General features: G+C 44.6%; 1 protein-coding gene and 1 pseudogene across 1 annotated transcript in view; one reads left to right on the top strand and one right to left on the bottom strand.

Annotated features, from left to right (window-relative positions):
* The window catches only part of LOC124775697 (toll-like receptor 4), a 112,522-nt gene that overhangs the window by 15,992 nt on the left and 68,767 nt on the right, over positions 1–27,763 (bottom strand). The window contains exon 4 of the mRNA XM_047250525.1: positions 5,506–6,030. Coding sequence (XP_047106481.1) covers positions 5,506–6,030 — 525 coding nt within the window. The remainder of the gene's footprint in view (positions 1–5,505; positions 6,031–27,763) is intronic.
* LOC124778938 lies at positions 21,675–21,791 on the top strand (annotated as a pseudogene).

Genomic DNA, 27,763 nt, shown 5'->3' with positions numbered 1-27,763 from the left:
AAACAAATAGTTCGCGTCACGTCTTTCATGCGACGCACAGGGTCGTCGGAAACTCTCGGTTTGTTTCTCGTTACAAACGAAATTATTTTTAAAGTGGAATGTTTCGTGCCCATTCGATAGAGCGCTCCCAGATTAGTCCAGTGCCATATTCGTTTTATCGATATGTGTTAACAGGGACAGTAAAGCACGAAGAATAAATAGAATCTAGCAGCGATTCAATAGCGCTGTATGCTTGGCGTTAGTAGTCATACGTCAGGGCGGTAATGTCGCTGCTTGAATCCTGGTTTCGAGTTTTACTGCTCTTATTAATCAATATCGATAAAACGAATACTCTACTCTACTCTGGGACCGCTCCATCGAATGGGCACGTAACATATCGCTTTAAAAATAATTTTGTTTGTAACGGCAAACAAAACGCCGATTTCCGTCGACTGCTGGGAGTCGCGTGGAAGACATGATGAGCGTTATTTGTTTGGGCTGACACCAGCTACGCAATGCGAAAACGAAGTTCCAAATACCTACTGAAACACCAGAGACACTGTGCCTTACGGCTCTTCAGGAGTAGGCTCCCCATATATTCAACACAGATAGGGGTTTGGTAACAAACATAACTAAAGTAACTAATAATAATAATAATACATCTGTCAATTCATACAACACTATCGCACTATAATGCTTCTCCATTTTTTTTCTAGAAAAGCAAATAACCAAAGCTCCAACTCGTTATAATCTTTCTAAGCTCAACGCTTCACTCATTATCATTGTTTCAGGCAAGTGAATGGCCAGTTATGGTACATAAATTGGAAACCCAACACCATTACTGTGGTCCTCATGTCAGATGATAATATGTGTAGCATTGCGTTACGAAATAATGTGTCTGTATAGTCTGTTGTGTGTTCAGTGATGGGTATTGAGAACTGAATGGACAGCGTAGCACTATCTCTTTATCTTATTAAATAGACTCTACCATTGACCCATCCGCTACGCACCTGCTGCACGGCTTTACTTCGTTCACCTGATGTAGACACACACAATCGCGATGATTGGTCAGCAGCCGTAACACATGTACACTGCTGTTGTCACGCTCTTCGAAGTACACTGGTGTCCAAAATTAAAGCAACAAACGGAAATTTTTCAAAGCTGCACTTATTTTGCCACAAAACAGTATAAATAGGTGATAGTAAAGTAGAAACAATGTAAAGAACACATAACGTTAACAACTGCAACATGAATAACGGTAGACAAAAAACGATCTTCGTTTTTTCTAACTTAACGGATTTGCACACACATTCCGACAACTGGTTAATGTGCTCAGTATGGGGTATGGCCACCTACGGCAGCAGACGAGAAATGCTGTGAATGATGTCATCAATTTCATGATGAGGCAGTAAAGCCCATTCTTCCTGCAGAGCTGCTCGCAAGTCTTGGAGAGTGGTTAGTGATTGCAACCCGTGTCCCTCGTAGATCCCAGACGTGCTCTGAGGGATTCAAATCGGAAGAGCGTGTAGATAATGCCATCCAGGCAGTATCTTCCGGCTCCAAGAGAACATCAACCACCTGTGCTCTATGCGGCCAAGTATCATCGTCCATCAATACGAAGTCTGGGCTCACAGTGCCTAGAAACGACCGCACATGAGGTCCCAAGATCTCATCACGATACCTGTCATCCGGTAAACCTTGCCGATTCACCTGTAAAATTTCAAGAAGAGGTGTTCGAGTGGTCCATATAATCCCTGCTGGGATCCTCCTCGATACTGGTTTCTATTCATAATGTTTGGATCCTGAAATCGTGTTCCAAGTTCCCTCCAGATGCGAATCCGTCGATAAGCACTGCCCGGACGAATTCGAGACTCATCTGCGAAAAGAACTTTTGTCCGCTGTTCGACCATACAGGTAACATATTGACGACTCCAATCTAGACGTTTCCTTCTGTGATCACGCGTCAGAGATACACATACAGCAGGTATTAGACAATAAAGGCTACTCTGCTGAAGCCTGCTATGCACCCTTTGTCTCTATACAACGTTTGCAGTGAGTACTCCGAGATCAGTTACCAGTTGCTGTGCAGTACTAAGGAGGTACCGCCCAGCCTTTACAGCCAAATAACGGTCCTCTCTTTCTGTGCCGCACGTGATCGACCCTAACCTGGCCTTCGGGATACAATCTCTATCTCTTTAAACTGTCGCCATACTCGAGAAACAACAGAACAAATGTATGTGAAATCTTATGGGACTTAACTGCTAAGGTCATCAGTCCCTAAGCTTACACACTGCTTAACCTAAAGTATCCTAAGGACAAACACACACACCCATGACCAAGGGAGGACTCGAACCTCCACCGGGACCAGCTGCACAGTCCATGACTGTAGCGCCTTAGCCGGCCAGGGTGGCCGAGCGGTTCTAGGCACTACAGTCTGGAACCGCGCCACCGCTACGGTCGCAGGTTCGAATCCTGCCTCGGGCATGGATGTGTGTGATGTCCTTAGCTTAGTTAGGTTTAAGTAGTTCTAAGTTCTAGGCGACTGATGACCTCAGAAGTTAAGTCCCATAGTGCTCAGAGCCATTTGAATCATTTTTGTAGCGCCTTGGACCGCTCGGCTAATCCCGCGCGGCAAACAACAGAACGATTCACATGAAGCCAGTGCGGCACATTAGCTGGTAGGGTCCTGCTTCCAACCTTCGTGAGCCCTCCAACACAGCGAGTCTGGTAGGTGTCTTCTCTGTACCATGCTGCACCCTCTGTGACTGTGTACACAGAGATTATGGCCATAGGACTAACCGGCAAGCACTACCGTGTTTGATAGGTACCCTGACTTCATCGTTGGCGTTTTTGTCTGTTTCCCGAATGCCGTCTTCCGTGCAGACCATGATCGTACAGACGTCTGTTGAGAGTCTGTTTGATTATATCGTTAATGAGACACTGGACGGGGTAATAGCACTTTGTTGCTTTAATTTTAGACACCAGTGTAGATCGCACTTACGTATTAGATATCTTGCTACTAAGTAACAGTAAATGAACCTTTATATTAACTACCATCAAAGTTTCTCTTCATCATGCTTTAACAATGCAGCTTTTATATAAAAAATCGTTTACAGTAACATTCGTTGTACTGTTGTATTCTGGTTGTCGCGCTGTCAATTGGGCGTGTGAAAATGGCTGACGCTGCTTCCTGCTTCGTAGCGAAAAATTCACATACAACACTCTTAAAAAGTGACTGTTTTTCACAAGTTTACAGAAAAAAACAGCTTTGAAGTTTTCCAAGGATTCGTATTTACTGTAGTTAAGACGCAGCTCCTTTTTCGGTATCGTTATGATAAATCCGTGGATCGATGGCTCGAATCTTTTTTTCGTTCAGTTTGTAATGCCTACATTTTTTAAATGTAAAGTTCATCAAATTTACACTACTTAACACGTACCTAATTATCATTCTGCTATGAAAAATGCACATCTTCTTGTTTCTAATTACATACTGCACACGAAGTCCAGTTTTCGTTGCAAATATAAATTCTCAATTATCGATATTTTATGAAACATTGTTAATAAAGGTTGTTTAAAGGAAGAAAACAACAAATTAAATTTCCAGGACAAAAATGAAAAATCAAAGCCGGCCGGTGTGGCCGAGTGGTTCTAGGCGCTTCAGTCTGGAACCGCGTGACCGCTACGGTCGCAGGTTCGGATCCTGCCTAGGGCATGGATGTGTGTGATGTCCTTAGGTTAGTTAGGTTTAAGTAGTTCTAAGTTCTACTGGACTAATGACCTCACATGTTAAGTCCCATAGTGCTCAGAGCCATTTGAACAATCAAACCGTGAGCACGCAGAAGTGCCGCAACACGACGTGCCATGGACTCGAATAACGTCTGAAGTAGTGCTGGAGGGAACTGATACCATGAATCCTCCACGGATGTCCATAAATCCGTAGAAGTACGAGGGGGTGAAGATCCCTTCTGAACAGCACGTTGCAAGGCATCTCAGATATGCTCAATAATGTTCATGTCTGGGGAGTTTGGTGGCCAGTGGAAGTGTTTAAACTCAGAAGAAACTCTGTAGCAATTCTGGACGTGTGGAGTGTTGCATTGTCCTGCCAACTCCGTCGGAATGCGCAATGGACATGAGTGGATGCAGGTGATCAGACAGGATTCTTACGTACGTCTCATCTGCCAGAGGCTTATCCAAACGTATCAGGGGTCCCATAACAATCCAAGTGCACACGCCCCACACCATTACAGAGCCTCCACCCGCTTGAACAGTCCCCTGCTGACATGCAGGGTCCATGGATTCATGAGGTTGTCTCCATACCCGTATACGTCCATCTACTCGTCCGACCAAGCAACGTATTTCCAGTCATCAACAGTCCAATGTCGGTGTTTACGGGGACAGGCGAGGCGTAAAGCTTTGTGTCGTGCAGTCATCAAGCCTTAGGCTCCTAAAGCCCATATCGATAATGTTTCGTTGAATGGTTCGCACGCTGACACTTGTTGGTGGCCCAGAATTGAAATCTGGAGCAATCTGCCATAGGGTTTCACTTCTGTCACGTTGAACGAGTCTCTTCAGTCGTCGTTGGTCCCGTTCTTGCAGGATCTTTTTCCGGCCGTAGTGATGGGGGAGACTTGCTGTTATACCAGATCCCTGATATTCTCGGTACATTCGGAAATGGTCGTACGGGAAAATCCCCACTTCATCGATCCCTCGGAGATGCTGTGTCCCATCGCTCGTGCGCCGTCTACAACAACACGTTCAAACTCAGTTAAATCTCGATAACCAGCCATTGTAGCAACAGTAACCGATCTAACAACTGCGCCCGACACTTGTTGTCTCATATAGGCATTGCCGACCGCAGAGCCGTATTGTGTCGGTTTACATATCTCTGTATTTGAATACGCATCCCTACGCCAGTTTCTTTTGAGGTTCAGTGTATTATTCTCTTTAAAAATTAAATTATTTTGGAAGCTGTATAGTTTCTCTGCTCGTCTCTTTTTTCGTCTTATCTGCAACTGCTTACGGCAGTGCAGGTTAGTTGCACCTTCTAGATGGCCAGTGCTGTCCAAGTTAAGTGCGCCAATAAAACTTTTGTTCACTATCATCACTTCGTCGATGTGCGCATAACATACAGCTTAAAAATGTTCAAATGTGTGTGAAATCCTATGGGACTTAACTGCTAAGGTCATCAGTCCCTAAGCTTACACACTACATAAGCTAAATTATCCTAAGGACAAACACACACAGCCATGCCCGAGGGAGGACTCGAACCTCCGCCGGAACCAGCCGCACAGAATACGACTGCAGCGCCTAAGACCGCTCGGCTAATCCCGCGCGGCATACGGCTTAAAACGTATCCTATTAATCATACTCTACAGTAATCGAGACAGCTTTGCTTCCGCTCCACTTCAAACGAAATTCAGTGAGATACCCGCAAACTCGGAAGAATATCTTGTGTAATGTTTACATCAGGTTTACGCTTATGATGAACACAGTATAGAGAGCCAAGCTATTTTATGCGCGCCCCACCTGTACAAGATGAAAGCGTCGAACAGGAAGACGTCGTCAGCAACGCCGCGCCCCTTGCGACGGCTGCTGCGGGCCCGGGCTCGCAGCCGCAGGAGGTGAGCGCTGTAGGCGAGCTCGAAGCGGTAACGGTAGCAGACGCCGACGGCGGCCGAGAGCAGCACCAGAAGCGCCGCCCCCAGCGAGAGGCCGACCGCTAGCAGCGGCTCGCGCCGCCTCGAATCGGCCGAGTAGTCGGCAGCGCACTCGTCCAGGTCGCCGACCAGCGCCACCGCCTCCACAGACATGCCCCGGAAGGCTGGGGGTGTGGCGCAGCGCAGCGACGTCGCCGCCTCTGTGGGGACGCCCACCGCTCTCACCTCCACCTGCGTCGTCCGCAGCCACTCGCGAAACTGCTGAAACGCGCACCCGTCGCAGTGCAGGGGGTTCTCGCTCAGCCACACAGTTTTCAGAACGTCGAGGCTGGCGAGCATGTTCGCGTCGATATTCGCCAGCGAGTTGTTCGCCAGGTTCAGCGAGTCCACGCACCTGCAGAATTAATGAAACTCCAGAATTTGTACTACATACGGAGTTCTGCATAACATATCTCAAGCTTCTGCATTTACATCAACATATGCAGTGAGGCGACGAGAATCATGGTATGCCTCCAAATATGTCGGACCACCTTCTGCAGGGCGTAGTGCAGCCACTCGACGTGGCATGGAGTCAACAAGTCTTTGGAAGTCCGCTGCAAAAAAATTTAGTCATGTCGCCTCTATAGCTGACCACAGTTTCGCAAGTGTTGCCGATTATGTCCCGATCTGGGTGGCCAAATCACTCGCTCGAATTGTCCAAAATGTTCTTCAGATCAGTCGCGAACAATTGTGCCCCAGTGACCATAGTTGTTTGGCAACATGAAGTCCATGAATGGTTGCAGATGGTCTCAAAGTTGTCAAACACAACCATTTAAAATCAATGATCGGTTCAGTTCAGTTGGACCAGAAGAACCATTCCATTCCATGTTAACATAACCCACATCATTATGGAACCCCCACAGCTTGTACCGCTTGGATCATTGGCTTTGTGAGATTTGTGTCACACTGTAACCAACTGAAATCGGGATTCGTCTGAGCAGGCTACGGTTTTCCAGTCGTCTAGAGTCCAACCGATACGGTCTGGAGAGGCGATGCAGGCTATGTCGTTCTGTTAGAAAAGGCACTAGCGCCGGTCGTCTCCTGCCATAGCCCATAAACGCTAAATTTCGCCGCACTGTCCTAAGGATACGTCCATCGTACGTCCCACATTGATTACTATGGATATTTCACGCATTGTTGATAATCTGTTGGCACTGACGACAACTCTAGACAAGTGCCTCTGCTGTGTTTCGTTAAGCGAAGACCGTCGGCTACTGCGTTGTCCATGGCGACAGGTAATGCCTAAAGTTTAGTATTCTCGGCACACTCTCGGCACTATGGATCTCGGAATGCTGAATTTCTTAACGAGTACCGAAATGAAATGTCCCATGCGTCTAGCTCCAACTACCATTTCGGCCTTCAAAGTCTGGTAATTCCCGTCGGTCGACCATCATCACTTCGGAAACCTTTTGACATGGATCACCCGGGTACAAATGACGGCTCTGCCAATGCACTGCCCTTTCATACCTTGTGTACGCGATACTACTGCCAACTGTATAAGTGCATATCGCTATCTCGTGTGATCAGTGTACACGGTGTTTGAAGCTGTTTTCTTATAGATGATACGTGACTGCGTCCCTTTGTACTTCCAATTCGCAATCGGTGCGCATGAAGTAACCGGTTTCTCAATGCTCTAGGGTCCAACCGACTTGGTCACGAGCCCAAGAGAGGCGCTGCAGGCGACGTCATGCTGTTAGCAAAGGCTGCCACAGCCCTTTAACGCCAAATTTCGCCATATTGTCCTAACGAATACGTTCGTCGTACGTCCCATATTGATTTCTGCGGTTGTTTCTGGTAGTGTTTCTTGTCTCTTAGCACCGACTACTCTACACAAACCCCACTGCTTTCGGTCGTTAAGTGATGGCCTTCGGCCATTGCGATGTCCTTTGTGAGAGGTAATACCTGAAATTTGGTATTCCCAGCACGCTATTAACGCTGTGGATTGCGGAATACAGAATTCCCTAACGATTTCAGAAATGGACTGTCCCATGCCTCTAGCTCCAACTACTATTCCGCGTTGAAAGTCAGTTAATTGCCGTCGTCCGAAATCTTTTCACATGAAAAATGAGTTCAAATGACAGCCCCATCAATGCACTGCCCTTTTTATACTTTGTCTACGCGATATTACCGCCATCTGTAATCGTGTACATCGCTATCCCATGACTTGTCACCTCAGTGTATCCTTCAATACTTAGGGCGTGTGGATGGGGTTACCTGTTACACGCTTGTCTATTTAATGTGATTAGTGGTAGCTTGGTCTCAGTGAAGAAAAATGTAAGTCAATGCAGACGAGAAAGTAAAAAATGCTGTTATGTTCGAATTCAGTATTAGCGGTGAGCTGCTTGATACAGTCACGTCCATTAAATGTTGTGGCGTAATGTAGCAAAGTGGAATGAGACGGTATGGGCAAGTAAGGTCTGTAGTCGGCAAGGCGAATGGTCGAGTTCGGTTACTGGGAGAATTTAGGCGCAGCGTGGCTCATCTGTAAAGGAGACCGCGTATACGACCCTAGTGTGACTGATTCTCGAGTAGTGCTCGACTGAGATGGATCCCCAGCATGTCGAATTAAAGGGAGACATCGAAGCAATTCAGGAGCGGGCTGCTGGGTTTGTTACCATTAGGTTCGGTCAACACGCAAGTATTACAGTGATGCTCCATGAACTCAAATGGGAATTCGTGGAGGGTACACGACGCTCTTTTCGGGAAACTGACTGAGAAAGTTTAGAGGACCGAAATTCGAAGCGGATTGCAGAATGATTTTACTGGTGCCAACGTTCACTTCGCGTAATAACCACAAGATAAGACAGGAGAAATTGGGACCTGTACAGAGGCGTACAGACAGCTGTATTTCCCTCTCTCTATTTGTGACTGAAACAGTATGGGAAATAACTAATAGTGGTAAAAGCTGGCTTGCACCATGCACCATACGGTGTCAAAATGGTTCAAATGGCTCTGAGCACTATGGGACTTAACATCTGAGGTCATCAGTCCCCTAGAACTTACAACTACTTAAACCTAACTAACCTAAGGACATCACACACATCCATGCCCGAGGCAGGATTCGAACCTGCGACCGTAGCGGTCACGCGGTTCCAGACTATACGGTGTCTTGCAGAGTATGTATGCAGACGTAGCTGTCTTCCCTGTTCCGTTCCTGAATACTCTCTAGGGAAAACGACTGTCAATAAATTTCCATTTGGACTCTAATTTCTCTGATTTTCTGGTTGTGGTCATTTCGAGAGACACATGTGCGAGGCAGCAATATGATATGCGACTCTTTGAATGTACGTTTTTGAAATTTCAACTATAAGCCTCTCCGTCACACACAACGTCTCTATTTCTACTGCCACTGGAGTCTATTGAGCATCTCAGTAATGCTGTCAAATGGCTCTGAGCACTATGCGACTTAACTGCTGAGGTCATCAGTCGCCTAGAACTTAGAACTAATTAAACCTAACTAACCTAAGGACATCACACACATCCATGCCCGAGGCAGGATTCGAACCTGCGACCGGAGCGGTCACGCGGTTCCAGACTGAAGCGCCTTTAACCGCACGGCCACACCGGCCGGCGTAATGCTGTCGCCCATACTATGCGACAGCATGACGAATCGTCTCTTCGTGAATGTTCTCTCTGTCTTCCCCTCTCTCTCTTCGCTCTCTCTTTCCCTCTCTCTCTTCTCTCTCTCTCTGTCTTTCTCTCTCTCCCCTGCTACTCCTACTTGGTAGGGGTCGCAGACCCATGCGCAGTAATCAACAGCCGTTCGATCGAGTGTGGACAAATCAGATTTCCTTAAGATTCTTCTCACAGGCTAGCCTTTGCTTTTCCTCCGATTAGTATCAAGTGGTCATTTCACTTCGGGTCGCTCTTTGCACTTACTCTTAGGTATGTTACGGTTGTTAACTGTTTTTAGTAATCTATCGTCAGTAAATTAATTGAAAAGTAGTCGATCTCTCGCACATTTATGCGCAATATGTTACACTTCTTTACGTTTAGAATTATCTACCAGTTCTTGCAACACCCGAGACTCCTGCGTAGGTCTTTCTGCACTTCGCTGCAGTCTACTGACGTTGTAACCACGCTGTAGACAGTACCATAGTCTGCAAAAAGCCTCAAGGAGATATCATACTCTTCGTTGGGGTACTCCAGAAATTCGTTTTACACTTGTCGATTTCGTCCCGTTAAGAATATCGCCGGCCGCTGTGGCCGAGCGGTTCTAGGCACTGCAGTCCAGAACCGCGCTGCTGCTACGGTCGCAGGTTCGAATCCTGCCTCGGGCATGGATGTGTGTGATGTCCTTAGGTTAGTTAGGTTTAATTAGTTCTAAGTCTAGCGTACTGATGACCTCAGATGTTAAGTCCCATAGTGCTTAGAGCCAAGAATAACGCCAGGCGTCTTCTTTGATTTGACTAAGGCGTTTGATTGTGTTGATCACAAAATATTACTGCGGAAGTTGGACCATTATGGAACTGGTTCACCTCTTACTTTAAGAACAGACAGCTGAAGGTTATTCTCCGCAATATTGAGAATGGCTACGACGTTGTGTCCCAGTGGGGCACAGTAAAGTGGAGGGTGCCCCAGGAGTCGATGCTGGGGCCGCTACTGTTTCTTATTTATATTATATGATATGCCTTCTAATATTACGGGGATTCTAAAATACTTGTTTGCTGGTGACACCAGATTAGTAGTGAAGAATGCCATGTGCAGTATTGACACAGTATCAGTTTAAGGCATGGCTTATAGAAAATAATTTTATGCGAAATCACAGTAAGACTTATTTTTTACAGTTTCCGGCATACGATTCAACAAAAACTGACATTTTGACTACACAGAATGGACATATGATTATTGAGACTGAACAGTTCACATTCCTAGGTGTTCAAATAGATAGTAAGTTGTCGTGGAAAGCTCCTGTTCAGGGTCTTGTTGAAAAACAAAATGCTGATTTATTTACTATTAGAACAATATCTGAAGTAAGTGATAGATCAACACGAAAAGTAGTCTACTTTGGCTATTTTCATACATTTATGATGTATGGTATTACTTTTTTGGGTAACTCTTTGGATTCAAAAAGCGTATTTTTGCCTCAGAAATGGCGGTTCGAGCAATATGTGGTGTACGTTCGCGAACCTCTTGTTAGTAGTCGGGAAATTCTGACGCTCAGAACGTATTTTCTTTACTGTTATTTGTTGTTAACAACATCAGCTTCTTCCCAAAAGTTATCAGCTTTCTCTCAGTTAGTACTAGGCAAAAATTCAGTCTGCTTTTGGGACGCACATCCTTGACTCTTGTGCAGAAAGGTGCGCAGTATTCTGCTGCATCCATTTTCAATAAGCTGCCACAAGAATTCAAGCATACCAGCAGTCCACGCACTTTCAGCTCTAAACTGAAGAGTTTCCTTATGGCTCACTCCTATACTGTCGAAGAACTCCTGGAAAAATTGAAGAAATATACTAATGCCTGTATTGATTATGTTTGTTTGAACTTATGGCTTGTCGTCTGCATAGGATTCATATAAGTTTCATTTTATCATTATTACTCTGTTATAATTTCATGTACTGATTCGATCCATGACAATAGAGACTTGCTTCTCAATTTGGTCCTACGGAACATGACATGATGATGATGAGGTCCCATTTTCGGCGGATCGTAGGGGACGATGCGGGAGACCCGCACCGCCATACTAGGTAAGGTCCTAGCGGAGGTGGTTTGCCATTGCCTTCCTCCGACCGTAATGGGGATGAATGAAGATGATGAAGACGACACAACACCCTGTCATCTCAAGGCAGGGAAAATCCGTGACTCCGCCGGGAATCGAATGCGGGAACCCGTGCGCGGGAAGCGAGAACGCTACCGCAAGACCACGAGCTTCGGACGAACATAATATATAAAATGAAAAATAGTATTGAGTTCTACCTCTTATAAGGTACTCGGTGTAGTCATGAATCTGGTCCTATACTCGGTACGTTCATAATTTCTTTCACTTGTTTTATTAACTGCCCTTATGAGACCGTATCGAATGCCATCCGAAAGCCAACGAACTTGGCATCAACGTGGACGCCTTATCTACGAAGTGTGGATTTCATTGACGGCAGACCGAGCTGTGTTTCTAAAGATCTGTGCACAGTCTCACTGGTTTCTTATGCAGCCCAAATGCCTTTTCGCTGTTGAGCATTTTGGTTGATTTTCTAATCCTCGATCACTTATCTCAATATCTGCCATTTCAGCATTCGTGCGAAGGTTAAAAGGAGGAATCGTGTTAACCATTTTTGAAGGGTGTAATAGTTTCACAGTACTGAATTCAGTATTTCGGCCTTTTCTCTCTCATTTTCCGTTTCCCTACCAATCTGGTCAGCTTAATAGCTTACGGTGCTCTCCGAGAGAGCGTAACACGTAAGCGTGAGCCACGTTTTCGTGGACTATGACCTTTGTGAACGAAGCATCGAGGAAAGTCCTATAACGTCACAGACAAGCGTGAAGGAATACGCCTCATATCAAACCTGTTAGTTTTTATTAGTCCTCAGTTTGCTACAGCGGTTTCTGGAATTTTGTGGAAATGAACCATTGTTGTCTGATGCAGGCATCGAACATTACAAAGACAGAGACCTAAGAATGGCAACCTCACAGAGAAAGTCCACTGCACTCGCAATTGATGGCTTCGTATCTCAAGAGTTGATGTCAAAATTTAAAAAGCTTGAGTCGTTGTTTCCAGCGACTAGTCACGGATGATATTTGCATATTAAAAGTCTTCTGATTCCACCAGATGAATGCTTTCACTGTCCCGTTTGCTTGGCAAAGTCCCACACAATCCAGTTTTGAAAAAAAGGTACAGCTGTAGATAAGAGCTGTTCAAATGTCTTTTGGATAGCTTCGCAGGTGTCTGGTATCAATTTACTAACTGAATTTTTGGAACACGAAGTTAGTGCTCCAGATTCTTCAAAGAGTCTCCTGAGGCGAAGTAGCGCAACGTCAGTTGATGTTTTATTTTTGTTCTTACTGCCCGTCGCATGTTAGTATTAGATTTAGAAATCAGTGGCTAAACGCGTTCCAGAAGCAAATCAGATTGGTCTTGAGACACTCGTAGTAAGTTCTTGCAATCTTATAGGTCACAATTTCATATCGGCCAAATTATATAGTCCTGATACCCTATTTACAATCCATGTCCTAACTCACAATTGTATGTCCTCCAATTATTCGTTTTATTACACCAACCTGTTTCTTTATCTTTATTGTTATTTTATCTCCCTGCGCCCCTTGTGGGCAAGGGCTGGCCTGTCAACGGTACAGTCAACGCACTCCTCAGCGAAATGACCACAAGAACTAAATGAGAAGAAAAATAAGAAACAGAAAGGTGAAATATTCACAATGAATTTTTAACTTTCCGAAGGTGAACATAAAATGGAGGTTTTTATATACACAAGAGATATTACTTCTTGCACTTAAGTTAAAAACTGTAATAATAAAAGGTAAAAAGAAACATAGAAAGAGCGCATTAAAAACATTTAACTTGATGCCAAAACACGGATATTTAAAAAAAAAGCGCTTTCCTGGCACTAAAACTGGAAGGAACTGTCCTGTGATAGGGAGTCTATTGTCGAACAGTAAAAGGTTGGTCAGTGAGGAGGGTAGGAGTCTGGTGGTATAAGGATGGAGGACTGGTGCGTAGTATCGATGGGGCTGGAGCGGCTGTTGTGACAGAAGACAAGGTGGAGTAGAGAGGGGATCGGTGAGGTTAAAAGTGGATCGGGTAAGGGGGACCGAGTGGGGAAGAAAAGGCAGATGGGAAAAAAAGGAGATAAAGAAGTATGGGGAAGGGAGAGTTCAAAAAATGGTTCAAATGGCTCTGAGCACTATGGGACTTAACATCTATGGTCATCAGTCCCCTAGAACTTAGAACTACTTAAACCTAACTAACCTAAGGACATCACACAACACCCAGTCATCACGAGGCAGAGAAAATCCCTGACCCCGCCGGGAATCGAACCCGGGAACTGGGCGCGGGAAAAGGGAGAGTGGTATGGTCTTAGAGCTGCTAGGATGGGTAAATGTCAGGGTGGCTCTCGTGATGTGGGAGGGGCAGATGGTTGAAATTTCTTCGGGAGAGTATGTAGACGGTGTGTAGAGGCACAGGGTTGGTGGGATGTACTGATAAAGGCGCAGCAGCGTACGAGATTTGGAAAATAGAGGGGAAAAATGGTTCAAACGGCTCTGAGCACTAAGGGGCTTAACATCTGAGGTCATCAATCCCCTAGAACTTAGAACTACTTAAACCTAACTAACCTAAGGACATCACACACCCATCCATGCCCGAGGCAGAATTCGAACCTGCTAGCGTAGCGGTCGCGCGGTTCCAGACTGAAGCGCGTAGAACCGTTCGGCCACACTGGCCGGCTAGAGGGGAAACTGAAGGGTTATTGGAGTCCAGTTAGTGGACGATCTAGATTGTTCAGAGATGTTCAGTGTGAGTGAGAAGGGTTGGGAATTTGATGAGTTGGTAAAGGATCTTCGTGGGAGAGGATAAACCGATGAGGAAAGCGAGGCAGAGTTCACGGCATTCCAGGATTTGGGAGGATTTATACAACTTGGGTGGGGCAGAAATCCATGCAGTATTCACATAGCAAAGGGTGGGTTGGATCAAGGTTTTGTGTGTTGGAGGACAGTGGAGGGATGCACTCTCCGAGTCCGGCCAGTTAGTAGTTTTAGAATATTGTGGGCTTTCTATTGGATGCTTAGTGCGCGAGGTTTCCGCGTTGATTGCTGGTCAATTGTTAGTCCAAGATGTTTTAGTGTGTTAGGTGGAAAGGACAGTCGTAAATGGTAAAGTACACCATCTGACTCATTCTTTGTACTAACACAGCAGAAAAATGTCAAATCACCATATAAGGAGCTCGTTCACTGTCGGCGTTCTGAAATGTACGGGCCCGTAAGTCCTTGTGAACCACCCACAGACTACAACTGGTGGAGTCGCACCCGCAGGTGCACGAGAGGTGATACCATAGCGTGGCATGCTGTCATATGCGCGCCACACGGGTACATGTCAGTAACTTAAACGCTGAGTAACATCTATGCCTCAGTCTCTCCCCTCTCAAAGCAGGCGTAACCATAGCGCCTGCGGATCCCGTGGTTTTGAAATAAATGTTGCAGTACGAACGTTACTCCTAAGCATTGGCGTATGGTGTCTACTATTTGCTTCCTGAACAAAAGGAAGATCTGCACGTTAACACGTCGCATTCTGTTCATTATAATGCAACAGCATACCATTTTAATGAGGTCGCCAGCACCGTCTCCTGATGGTAAGACTTGTATTGTGCACAACAGTCTTACCTTTCCCCACGTTGTGACGAATATATAGTTGGCAATCCCCTGTCCTATCGTTTTGAACAAGAGAACAGTGACCCTCAATGTAGCGTTTTAACCCACTAGAGCGCGAATTATTTTTCTTGGTCTTTTTTTTTACATGGAACAATTTTGGCGGATATAATTTTCTCTCACAGTCCCGCTGCCACCAAAACATTGTTTTGTGAGAAAAATTACAACTACAGTAGACATATTACAACAGCAATAGACATAAATAAATGACATAAAAGTGCTCCCTCAATAATCTTAGCCTTATTTTTATGTAAAGCTGAAAAATTTGCTTGTGCCCCTGTGACACAAATAATATTATATAAATTTAAATAAATTACACTGTTTTTGAGCTTAAATAAAAAATATTTTAATAGCCATACTTACCAAATCCATTGTATGATGAGTTTCAAAGTGCAGAAATAATGTTTAAAGTTCAATTGCCAATTTTCCCGGTAGTGGACTGCTTCTCAAACTGAAACACCGGAATGAAAGATGTTCAACGACCCTTAAGCAAGTATAACAAGATTATATAATTCCACCGTTGTCCAAAAAATGAGTACAACTGCAGCCCTGTCATGCCTACCATTACTGTAACGCTGGACGCTAGTGGATTAAGTGTGACAGCAATATTACGGTAAGTGACCGCGTCCATATCTCCGTCATCTCCGTGTTCGTCTTCCAGTATTGCAAGTAGCGCATGCCATCTTTAAGTGACGTAAGATGGGGGAATAGGCAGATAAAATGGTTTTAGATTTTCGACTGAGAATTCATTATGTGTCGTTTTCAACGGCCCAAGCTTTGGTCTTAATTTGCCTGAACTGAGAATGAGGGAAACAATTATAAAATGTAAAGAATCGGTGGGGTATCGCCCTCACTTTTGTTGCAAAAGTGGCAGATTTGAAGACAAGGTATCTTAAACAGGGCTTGAATAGCAAATAGAAATTATTTGCTCTTGATTTTCCCAATCCTTTGAGTGATCTCTGCTCGACTGTCGTCGTATGATATATGGGTCAGATAAAGAATAATATTCAAAAATTTTAAATACCGACCACCAGAAACTATTCTCAAAATAACTTGCTGTGCACAGCCGTCCGAGACTACTTTTATAAAGGTTGTCATGGGGAGAAATGGTCAGTGTTCAGGCATGTAATAGGAACGATCATTCGAAGCAAAAAAGTGTAGTAAACATGGGGTCTAAAGTGTACGCCGTAAGAGTTATGAGCACTCGTTCAGTACAAGAGATCAGTTACATACTAGCGAAGATGAAAAAGTGGCCACAGCTCTTAAGGTACACATTTTAGAGCCCATGTTTACTTGATTTTTTTCAGTTTTTTGTTTCGAATTATCGTTCCTGTCACATCCTTGAATACTGACCATTCCTCCTGAGACATCCTGTATAATATGACACTTGTGGAGGATCAACGTAATTTATGCAAGTTGCTGCTCGTCACCATAGAGGACAGTGGAGGAAATAAAAAAGTGACAGAGAGTGGTTGTTTAGATCATGGTAACTTAATTTCTGACTGCAGTGAGTAATCTTGTTTGAGGTTGACTGCAGTGCTATACGGAAGATAGCTAAATAGCCACGTGTGTGACAGGCAAAAGAAAAAAAAAACGATGGTCTGCTAGTTAGCATTTGTTGTTCTGGTTTGTGCAGAATATAATTTGCAATTTTCTATTACTATTTAACAATGTGTAACTAAAAAGAAATTATATTCACTTATTACTGTTCAAAAATGTATATTTTACTTATTTAGAATATTTGAAAACCTTTACGAATTGTATTTGGAATGGTGGTCAGGCTCACAATTACTCTTTTGACTACACAGGTCCTACACATGAGGTAGTTATGGAGGAAACAGGCAGAGCATGTACCAGAGTCTTTTGGTCGCCGTTCTTGGTCGGACAAAGCGATAAGAGCTGTTCAGTCCATGAACCACATGTCTGTTAAAATGTCAGTGTCAGGTGAAGCTAGACTGGATATTGTCTTTTCAGTGCACCACTTCGCAACTTGATAATGTGTATTCTTTGTGAATTAATAAAGACTTGTGATACTGAACTTTGTTATTGGTGAAACGGCATTGAGACAGACTTGGGGGAAATGTTAAACGAGAGGAATTTGTTCAGGTTAACATTCTGGTGCGCTATACAATGCCGTTGGCACAAGTTAATCGTTGCCTGCGTTTACTCTGCTTGCTCTCACTACAATACTATATCAAGTGATATTCGTATCACAGCATAAAATATTAGCCCTGCAAGGCCATTAGTCAGTATATGGTGCTTCTTGAGAACAATAAAATTGAATTTGAACAATATACTATGTAAATTGAACGTGGAGGGCGGAGAAAAGAGAGGAAAGGGAAGAAAATATCAGCTGCATCGAGATTTTAAGTGGAATCAGCGACGATGAGTTAAAATTTGTGCCGGACTGGGACTCGACCCAGGATCTCCTGCTTACTAGACAACTGCATTAACTAGTGCGCCATCCAGTCACAGTGCTTATCGCAAATGTGTGGACTATCTCAACACGCTCTCCGGGCTACTCACAATCCTATCTAGCACCACCTGTTCACAATCCCTGTCCATGTGTTCCATGCTCGTTAATTTTAGATCCTACTGGAGGTCGAATGTCATTGGGCATCTGCTCTGGAGGTTGTGAGTTCATTACCCATCAAGGCAATATTATACCGTTGTCAGAATATGTCGTTGTCCTAATGGACTATTTTTATAACATCTTATTTAATATTTTACATTTATTTTTTGCAATTTATTCATTGTATATTACGTAGGATGGGCTTTTAAAATTCAAAAGAACACATGTAGGCACAATACAACAGTGCAGAATCAGACCCCAAGACTAATAGTCGAGCCATAAATTTAGTATATGGTTGTGTGTTCACCCATCCAATGCTCGGAAAGTAACAAATTAGGCCTTCTGACCATTAGTTTTACTTCATAATTTTGTTATTTGTTACCAATAAATCACTCTGGTACACTGAAATTCGTTCGGCTCAGGACTCTTACACTATGTGATTCAAAGTATCCGGATACCTGGCTGGAAGTGACTTACAAATTCGTAGCGTCCTCCATCGGTAATGCTGGAGTTCAATATGCTGTTGACCCACCCTTAACCTTGATGACAGCTTCCACTCTCGCATACGTTCAATCAGGTGTTGGAAGGTTTCTTGGGGAATGGCAGCCAACTGTTCACGGCGTGCTACGCTGAGGACAGCTATCGATGTCGGTTGGTGAGGCTTGGCACGAAGTCGGCTTTCCAAAACATCCCAAAGGTGTTCTATAGCATTCAGGTCAAGACTATGCGCAGGTAAGTCCATTACAGGGATGTTATTGTTGTGTAACCACTCCCCCACAGGCCGTACATTATGAACATGTGCTCGATCGTGTTGAAACATGCAGTCGGCATCCCCGAATTGCTCTTCAATAGCGGGAAGCAAAAAGGTGCTTAAAACATCGATGTGGGCCTGTGCTGTGCCACGCAAAACAGCAAGGGGTGCAAGCCCCCTTGATGAAAAGCACGACAATCATAACACCACTACCTCTGAATTTTACTGTTGGCACTACACACGCCGGCAGATGACGTTCATTCGGCGGTCGCCATGCCCACTCCCTGCCGTCGGATCCCCACATTGTGTACCGTGACTCGTCACTCCACACAACGTTTTTCCACTGTTCAATCGTCCAATGTTTACACTCCTTACACCAAGCAAGGTGTCGTGTAGCATTTACCGGCATGATGTATGGCTTATGAGCAGCCGCTCGACCATGAAATCCAAGTTTTCTCACTTCCCGCCTAACTGTCTTTGTACTTACAATGGATCCTGATGCAGTTTGGAATTCCTGTGTGATGGTCTGGATAGATGTCTGCTTATTACACATTACGACCATCTTCAACTGTCGCCGGTCTCTGTAAGTCAACAAACAAGGTCGGCCTGTACGCTGTTGTGCTGTACGTATCCCTTCACGTTTCCACTTCACTGTCACATCGGAAACAGAGAACGTAGGGATGTTTAGGAGTGTGAAAATCTCGCGTACAGACGTATGACACAAGTGACACCCAATCATCTGACCACTTTCAAAGTGTGTGATTTCCGCAGACCACCCCATTCTGCTCTCTCACGATGTCTAATGGCTACTGAGGTCGCTGATATGGAGTACCTGGCAGTACGTGGCATTACAATGCACTTAATATGAAAAAAGTATGTTTTTGGGGGTGTCCGGGTACTTTTTATCACACCGGTCGTCTGCTTCCAAATCCCATTAACACCAGTTTTCGCCGCATTTTCTTAACGTATACGTCCGCCGTATGTCCCATATTGATTTCTACGGTTATTTCATGTGCTTGTCTCTTACCACTGACTACGCAAACCCCACTGCTCTTGGTCGTTAAGTGAAGGCCGTCGGCCACTGCGCTGTCCTTCGTGAGAGGTAATACCTGAAATTTTGTATTCTCGGCACGCTCTTAACACCGTGGATTGCAATATACTGCATTTCCTAACGATTTCAGAAATGGAGTGTCCCATGCGTCTAGCTACAAATACCATTACGCGTTGAAAGTCTGTTAATTGACATCGTGCGGAAATAATCACGTCGGAAATCTTTTCATATGAATCAACTGAGTACAAATGACACGAACGCCAATGCACAGTCTTAAAAACCTTGTGTAAGCGGCACTGCCGCCATCTATATATGTGCTCACTGTTGATGTAGATTGATGTGCATTTGGAAGCATGTAGACTATCATACTTACTTCGCTCACTAGACGATGATGGTATTGATGGTGATACGATTGTTTAACGAATGTCGTTTAAATGTCTGCAACAAAAGCTATACTCTACTGTAAATAAAATTTTCTTTTGCTTTGGTCCCACATCGGCGTAGGGTCGATATGGTTATTAACTAATTTAGCATGGTTAATTTAAGGGGTGAGTAGATGCCTCCCTATTCCCACACCGCTACCCTCCACATGGAGTATGTGACCCCAACCATCTGTGCGTAGAGTTACTGATGTGCATGTGGGCAAAAGTTTTCTAAATGTTTGTGAATCGCGTAACTGAGGCAGGACATGGATACCAGCCCGGTATTCACCTAATGGGATGTGCGAAACCGCCTGGAAACCACATCCAGACTGGTCAGCATACCGGCCCTCGCCCTTAATTCGCCGGGCGGATTCGATCTGGGGCCGACACGGTTTAGCGTCCCGGAAGCGTTATGCTGGCGGGTTGTAACGAAAATAAAGTAGTTTAAAGTTCTTCTGTGCAGATCCACGCACACACAGAGTAAATCTTTGCTGCATATTGGTTTGTAAAACATTAGCTGAAGATTTGATTAGACACATGTAATAAAAAATAATTATTGAGATTACAGCAGGTAAGTGTGGCTGACTAATAACTACTCAATACTAGTTTAAAGAGAGAGGACGTCTCCACGTAGCCCCTACAATCTAGTCTGAATGTAAAATACACTCTAATAAAAGGTGGCTCATGATGTGTCATCCGCCACAGGCATCACTTATTGGGGCATCCTCACCCCAGAAGCTGTGAATTAATGGACAGTACCCACAATGGAGCTAGTATTGTGCAAACGATCGATACAACTGAAGCATACAAGTTCTGTCTGCTACACAAGCCCTGTGAGTAACGCATATTAAAGTATTAAGTGCTCTGAAACACTTTTCCTTGTGTGCCAAGTGGGTTTTTCATCAACCTCACAACCTTACAAATCCTTTAAAATTTAAAAGGGGAAGTTAAAAATAGAGCACGAACGGTTAAAAAGAATACATATAGATATCTTTGCCAGCAATCTAAGACCAGTTTTCACTGCCCATTCCTTTACGGTCCTAATTGTCAATAGTAGATGGCACGTCCTAGAAGACGAGCCAAAAATAGAAAAGTCTTCCATGGATAGGGAGCACTATACCGAGGCCGTTACCGTGGACATAATGGCTTTAAAAGCAATTACAAACATTGCCACAGTTAAAACTACTTTGAGGGAGACTATATTTTTGTTCAAGATGACTAGACAAGATTTTGTGGCTCTGTATTTAAAACAACATGGTATAAAGAAGAACTGTAGGAATACTGCTAAACGTCTCAGGATATCCCATTCATTAGGCTGTCCAAGGATGTTATGCCTCCACGTAGTATCATACCCATTCTCAAGGTCGAAGGAAGTACCTATTTAAATGAAACCTGCATACGAAAGGCTTTTATAGATTCCCGTCCAGGAGGATCAGATTATCGATGATCGATCGATATCTCCTAAACCTATACTAAAAGCGACTAAGGAACTGTCTGGATTCTAAAATCCAAAAAGTACAGAGGCTGACCATGTGCTCCAATGTTTTTCTAACCCAGCTACTGAGGGTAAATCTACGGTAACTGCTCAGGCAGGTATAGTCCTTCCTAGGTTTCAAGAGAGGGATTAAAATGGTTTCCCCCCAGTAGTCGGGAAACTGTCCACATGCCCACGTCAAAATGAAACTGGGCGGGGAGGATTTTATTGCTGTTGTCTGAGGTGCCGTAACCTGCTTTAGTGGATCATATCGTGAGCACAGGATGGGTCACGAGCCGCAGTCAATGCCAGACCTAACTGCCACATAGAGAAGGGATCACGACACACTTCGTTTCTAGTGGCAACGGCCTTGCCGCAGTGGATACGCCGGTTCCCGTCAGATCACCGAAGTTAAGCGCTGTCGGGCGTGGCCGGCACTTGGATGGGTGACCATCCAGCCGCCATGCGCTGTTGCCATTTTTCGGGGTGCACTCAGCCTCGTGATGCCAAGTGAGGAGCTACTCGACCGAATAGTAGCGGCTCCGGTCAAAGAAAACCATCATAACGACCGGGAGAGCGGTGTGCTGACCACACGCCCCTCCTATCCGCATCCTCAACCGAGGATGACACGGCGGTCGGATGGTCCCGATGGGCCTCTTGTGGCCTGAAGACGGAGTGCCTTCTGCCTTCTCGTTACTAGTGAAATTGATGTCCCAACATCTCTCTCAGTCACAGTTCTTTGGCACTGGAAAGCTGGACCCTGTCTGGAGATTACAAAACGTCCGTGGTGTGAGTTACATGGAACACCACGCCTGATTTCAATCCATCAGGCTGTACTCTACGTGACAGAGTCACCTTCCAGCAACACCACTACAAAACTAGACGCAACTGAGACCTGACTTTAACTACACTGAAATCGCAACACGAAAAATAATCAATGAAGATTAACGAAATTTCGGGAACACATTTGTCTAGGTAACATATTGAAGTTACTTACATTGCACGATCAGATGTTAATGTAAGCGCGAGGTAAGCCACTGCAAATGTGAAATGTGGTACATTACCAACCGGTGTAACAGCCACAGTGTTGAATGGAAGGATACAAACGTTCATTCATTGTCTCGTACAGCTGCCGGATGTCAGTTTGTGGGATGGAGTTCCATGCCTACTGCGCGTCGTCGTCAATACAGGGTGGTCCCGAATTCATGGTACAAACTTTAATGGTAGGTACAGGACATTGTAACAAGGATTTATTGTATAGGAATGTATAGTCGCAGGTGACGCGGTGAGGCGTAAACAGGGGAAAGAGAAATGGAGTGATCGGTTGGTGTCACTGCCGGTAGAGGGCAGTAGATGAACATGATGTATCGCAGTAGGGACAAGCGCCATTCACAATTGTGCTGCCGTAGACGATGGGTGACTTTACGTATGCAGAAAAAGCAGACATGCATTACATGTACGGCCGTGCAAATGGTAACGCCAGAGCTGCGTTACGAATGTATCGCGCGGAGTATCCTAATCGACGAATGCCGGATCATAGAATTTTTCAACGGTTACATCGTCAACTTTGTGAAACAGGTACGTTCGACGTCAACAGACATGACGCTGGTCGATTAAGAGCTGTACGCACTCCAAGACTGGAAGAACGCATCTTGAACATAGTGGCTGATAGACCCGAGTCAAGCACAAGAACTGTTGCGCGTGACGTACATGTGAGTCATCAGACTGTATGCAGAGTGTTAAATGAAAATCGCTTACACGCCTTCCATTTTCAAAAAGTACAAGCATTGAATCCGGCAGATTATCCTCTTCGCGTGAACTTCTGCCAGTGGTTGTTGCAGCAATGTGCGTTGCAGCCGGATTTCGTAGGTCATGTGCTATTTACAGATGAAGCGACATTTTCACGCGAGGGTGTCTTTAATGCGCACAATTCCCATGTGTGGGCAACAGATAATCCACATGCAACGCGTCCACATGCGTATCAACAACGTTTCGGTATTAATGTGTGGGCTGGTATTGTGAACGACTTTTTGATTGGGCCATACTTACTACCCACGCGACTCTGTGGCGAAAGCTATCTTATTTTTCTGCAAGAAGTGTTACCAGAACTGCTGCAAGATGTTCCGCTCGCCATTCGTAACCGCATGTGGTTTCAGCACGATGGAGCGCCAGCACACTTCAGCACTGCTGTACGGAATTACCTGAATGCCACGTTTGGTGCTAGATGGATTGGGCGTGGTGGACCAGTCCCTTGGCCACCCCGATCTCCTGATTTCTCTTGCCTCGATTACTTTTTATGGGGACATCTTAAGAGTCTTGTTTATGAGACTCCAGTTGACTCAGATGAGGATCTCGTTGCTCGCATATCTGTAGCTGCTGCAGGTGTGCGTGAAATACCAGGCATCTTTGAACGTGTACGCCAATCGCTGCACCGACGCTGTCAAGCATGTATCGCTCATGGTGGACGCAATTTTGAACACTTACTGTAAACATGACACTTGTCAACAACGATTTCAATAAAATCTTTCGTTTTCCTTTCGGCCGTTATTTCCCCTGTTTACGCCTCACCGCGTCACCTGGGACTATACATTCCTATACAATATATCCTTGTTACAATGTCCTGCACCTACCATTAAAGTTTGTACCATGAATTCGGGACCACCCTGTATAGGGACAGTTAATGCTGGTTGTGGATGAAGTCAGAGATGTCGTCCGATGACGCCCTACATGAGCTCGACTGGAGACAGATCTGATGATTGACCAGGCCAAGGTATTATGCCGACGCTCCGTAGAGCATGTTGGGCTACAACATCTGTGTGCGGGAGGGCATTATCCTGATGGAAGACACCACGCTTTTGATGGAGCAACAAGTCAAATCATCAGACTGACAAATAAATTTGCAGTCAGGGTGCGTGGGATAACTAAGAGAGTGTTCCTGTTCTCATACGAAATAGCACCCTATACAATAACTCCAGGTGTATGTCCAGTATGTCTAACGCGCAAACAGATTGGTTGCTGGCCCTCAATTGGCCTTCTTCTGACCAACACTCAGCCACCACTAGCACCGAGGCACAACCGGCTTTCATCAGAAAACATAACAGACCTGCACCCAGTCCTTCAATGAGTTCTCGCTCCATTCCATTGAATTCGCAAATGGTGGTGGTTTGCAGTCACTAGAATGCAAGCTACAGTGCATCTGGCTCGGAGCTGTTCTTGAAGTAGCCGATTTGTAACAGATCGTTGTGCCACTGTGGTGCCAACTGCTGCTCGAATTGGTCCTGAAAATGCAGTACCATGCGCCAGAGCCGTACGCTGGACACGATATTCTTCCCCCTCGGTAGTGTCGCGTGGCCATTCGGAGCTCAGTATTCATTCTCATGACCGCCGCTGTCAGCAATCAAGTATAGTGGCTACATTCTTGCCAAGCCTTTCTGCAGTACTACAGAAGGAAAATTTAATTTCTTGTAGCCTTCTTACACGACCGCGTTCACACTCAATGAGGTGTTTATAATGGCGTCTCTGTCGCCATAAAGGCACTCTTGACTAACATCAACTCACCATGTCCAATCTCAAAGGTGCCTAACCCTCACTACAGCGTGTATTTAAAGCCACCCTGATTTGCATACTCATAGTAGTGCTACTAGAACCGCTCTTATGCGACTGGTGCGAGATTTGAATAATCATTTCTCAGATGTAGAAACACGCTTACCAAATTTCGTTCATGTCGCATAACTCCTGGCTGTCGCGAGTTTTTCTTTTTTTGACGTCATTGTAACTCGACGCAGAGCTAAACAGTCTTTTCCCCTCCAAAACACTGATTATTCTTTCAGCAATATAAGAAGAAGAGAAGAACAAGAACATCAATATTTTTATTAAAACCGAAATCATGAGATACGACTGGAAAACTCTCTGCTGTTGATTATACTGTTGTATTTAGATACTAAGTATAACTCCAAACTCCGTCCTTTTGAGCAGCACCATTCGGTTCTTACGCAGAAACGATGTTCTGTACCCCACTCCTCTAGAAAGTACGTCTCTTTAATTGTCAGTAGATTTTCAGGAAAACTTTGCGCGCCTTTTCCACTAGCTCTCTTATCGGCTTCTCCAATCCAGCCTTGCACTCTGATAGCAGCTTTCAAATTTCTGTTCATTTCTCTGAGACTTACTGAAGCATTCTTTCTAACATTTTTGACGAAACATTTTCGCCTTGTGCTCTTGTCACAGTTGTGCCTGCTCTCACTGTGCAAATTAACTTCCTGTGTTCCATAATTCTATACTTATGTTGTACAGGTTGTGGATATTATCATACGACTTAGAAGAATCATTAGGTACTCTTAAAGTGTGTCTGGTAAGCTCATAGGACCTGGTAAAAAAATTGTAAATTTGTGTTCTTATGGCACTAAACAGCTTAGGTCATCGGTCCCATCACATTTGCAGTGGCTTTCCTAACTTAAGGTAATGTATGTCCGCAGCACCGGCAGCTTAGGGAAGTTTGCTAGGTGATAATCAGAGCTCAGCAGAGCGCGCCTGTTCGTCTTTTCCAACTTTGTTCTATCTTGGGTGTTCATTGTCTGACTTCTCACTACTGTAGCAGCAATTAATGTTGGATTGGCTGTGTGTTTCTCTTAAGATTTGAGCTGCAAGGAATTGGCTCCACATACCACTTCGTCATAAATGTCACAATCTAGTTTATGGACAACTTCACCTTCACAGCATTTATTTGAGTATCCAATTTGATCCAATTTGATGTATTGTAAATGTTTCATGTGTTTTGTTTATTATTTTGAGTTTAGTCATAATAAATCAAATTGTTATTTTGGACAGAGCTTTCATTATGTTAATCAGTAGAGCAACCCTTTCATTTCCCACTACATGAATGAAACTTTCCTTTATTTAATTAATTTCTATCAAATTAAATTATTGCAGGTGCCAAACTCTTTTCTACTCCACTTGCAGGGTCGATTACAGTCAGTTCGCGTTTCTTCTTAATCCATGTGCAACAGCAAAAGTCGAAGTTAGAATAGGGGGGGGGGGGCTTAGAGCATCATTTACATATGAAAATTCTAAAAGAATTTAGTGTTAAATACACTGCTAACCCCGGCACCTCACACGTTAACGGGAAATCGAGTTGCGCTGGAAAAAACTTTGTTACAGTTTTGGTCACCATGTGCAAATCTGTACACTGTTGGTACAACGGTATGACATCCACGCTGTTATTGGACAAGCCATAACGTTAGTGAACAATATGATAGTGAAGAGAGACAGTGCGCTGTTAGTGAAACTGTTTTATGTAAACCGTAGCATTTACTTTGCTACACTGAGGGAGTATCGCCGACTGAAAGGCTTGAGGAGAGGCCCAATGCCATTAAAATGTTTAAAGGAGATGATATGAAATTCGAAAACACGGATGAGCTTGGTGTGACACCTGGAACAGGAAGGCGCCTTATCCTGGTGGAAGTTGTTGACGAGGTCGCTGTTGCTATAACTGACCATGCAGCACGTGCCCCAGGTAGTGCTCGAGAATTGTTCATCCCATGGTTAACAGTACGGGAAGTTTTGCGGTCCGTTTCACTTTGATGTCCGCACAAGATTCAGACGCTGCAGCAACTGAAACCTCAGCAGCAACGTTCTGAATTCGGTCTTCGATTTCTGGCACAGATCTAAATTATTATGTGGTTGGACAATATTCTGTGGAGTGACGAGACACATTTTACACCACAGAGTGCAGTGAATACACAAAACTGCCGAATTTGGGGTGCAACTAAACCAGGCGTTGTGCACCAAGGGTCATTACACTCGCCATATGGGACTGTAAGGTGTGGATTCACAAGCACCTATATTCTCGGTCCGTTCCTCTTTCAAGAGAATACACACAAATTCCCTGTCAGGTGAACCGTGACGTCTGCACGTTATCGAAGTCTCCTTGTACGGTATGTGATTCCTGCCTTGAAAGAGCGCAACTGTATGGAAACCACTGTTTTCACGTAGGATGGGGCAACACCTCACGTCGCTCGCCCAGTGAAAGATCTGCTTAATGCAACCTCCCACGAACGTGTTATCTCCAGAGAATTTCCAGGTGTAGAGCCTACAAGGTCACCTGATCTGAATCCAAGTGACTTTTGGCTCTAGGAGTATCTAAAACAACGTGTTTACAGCGACACATTCGGTCTCTACCTGATCTGAAAGCCAGTATACAGCAGGGGTCTCCAAACTTTTTAGTCCGCGGGCCACATTGACTCCTCCACGAAATCATAACGGCCAAGATCTACCTAGTGGGATTAAAGCACCCTAGCACTTCATGATCACCGAAATGTAAGGCTAAAGGAAAGATCAAATCGCAAAAATCTAAGGTTGTGGGAATAACTAGCACTGAAACGAACTACGATTTATATTTAATTACATAATTTTGATTGTTGGACGTACCTGACCGAAATTCTGGCGTATTTTAT

The sequence above is a fragment of the Schistocerca piceifrons genome, chromosome 2, assembly GCF_021461385.2.
Source record: "Schistocerca piceifrons isolate TAMUIC-IGC-003096 chromosome 2, iqSchPice1.1, whole genome shotgun sequence".
Taxonomy (NCBI): domain Eukaryota; kingdom Metazoa; phylum Arthropoda; class Insecta; order Orthoptera; family Acrididae; genus Schistocerca; species Schistocerca piceifrons.
Note: the sequence above shows the minus strand (reverse complement) of the source record. Positions and strands in the feature narration are given on the sequence as shown.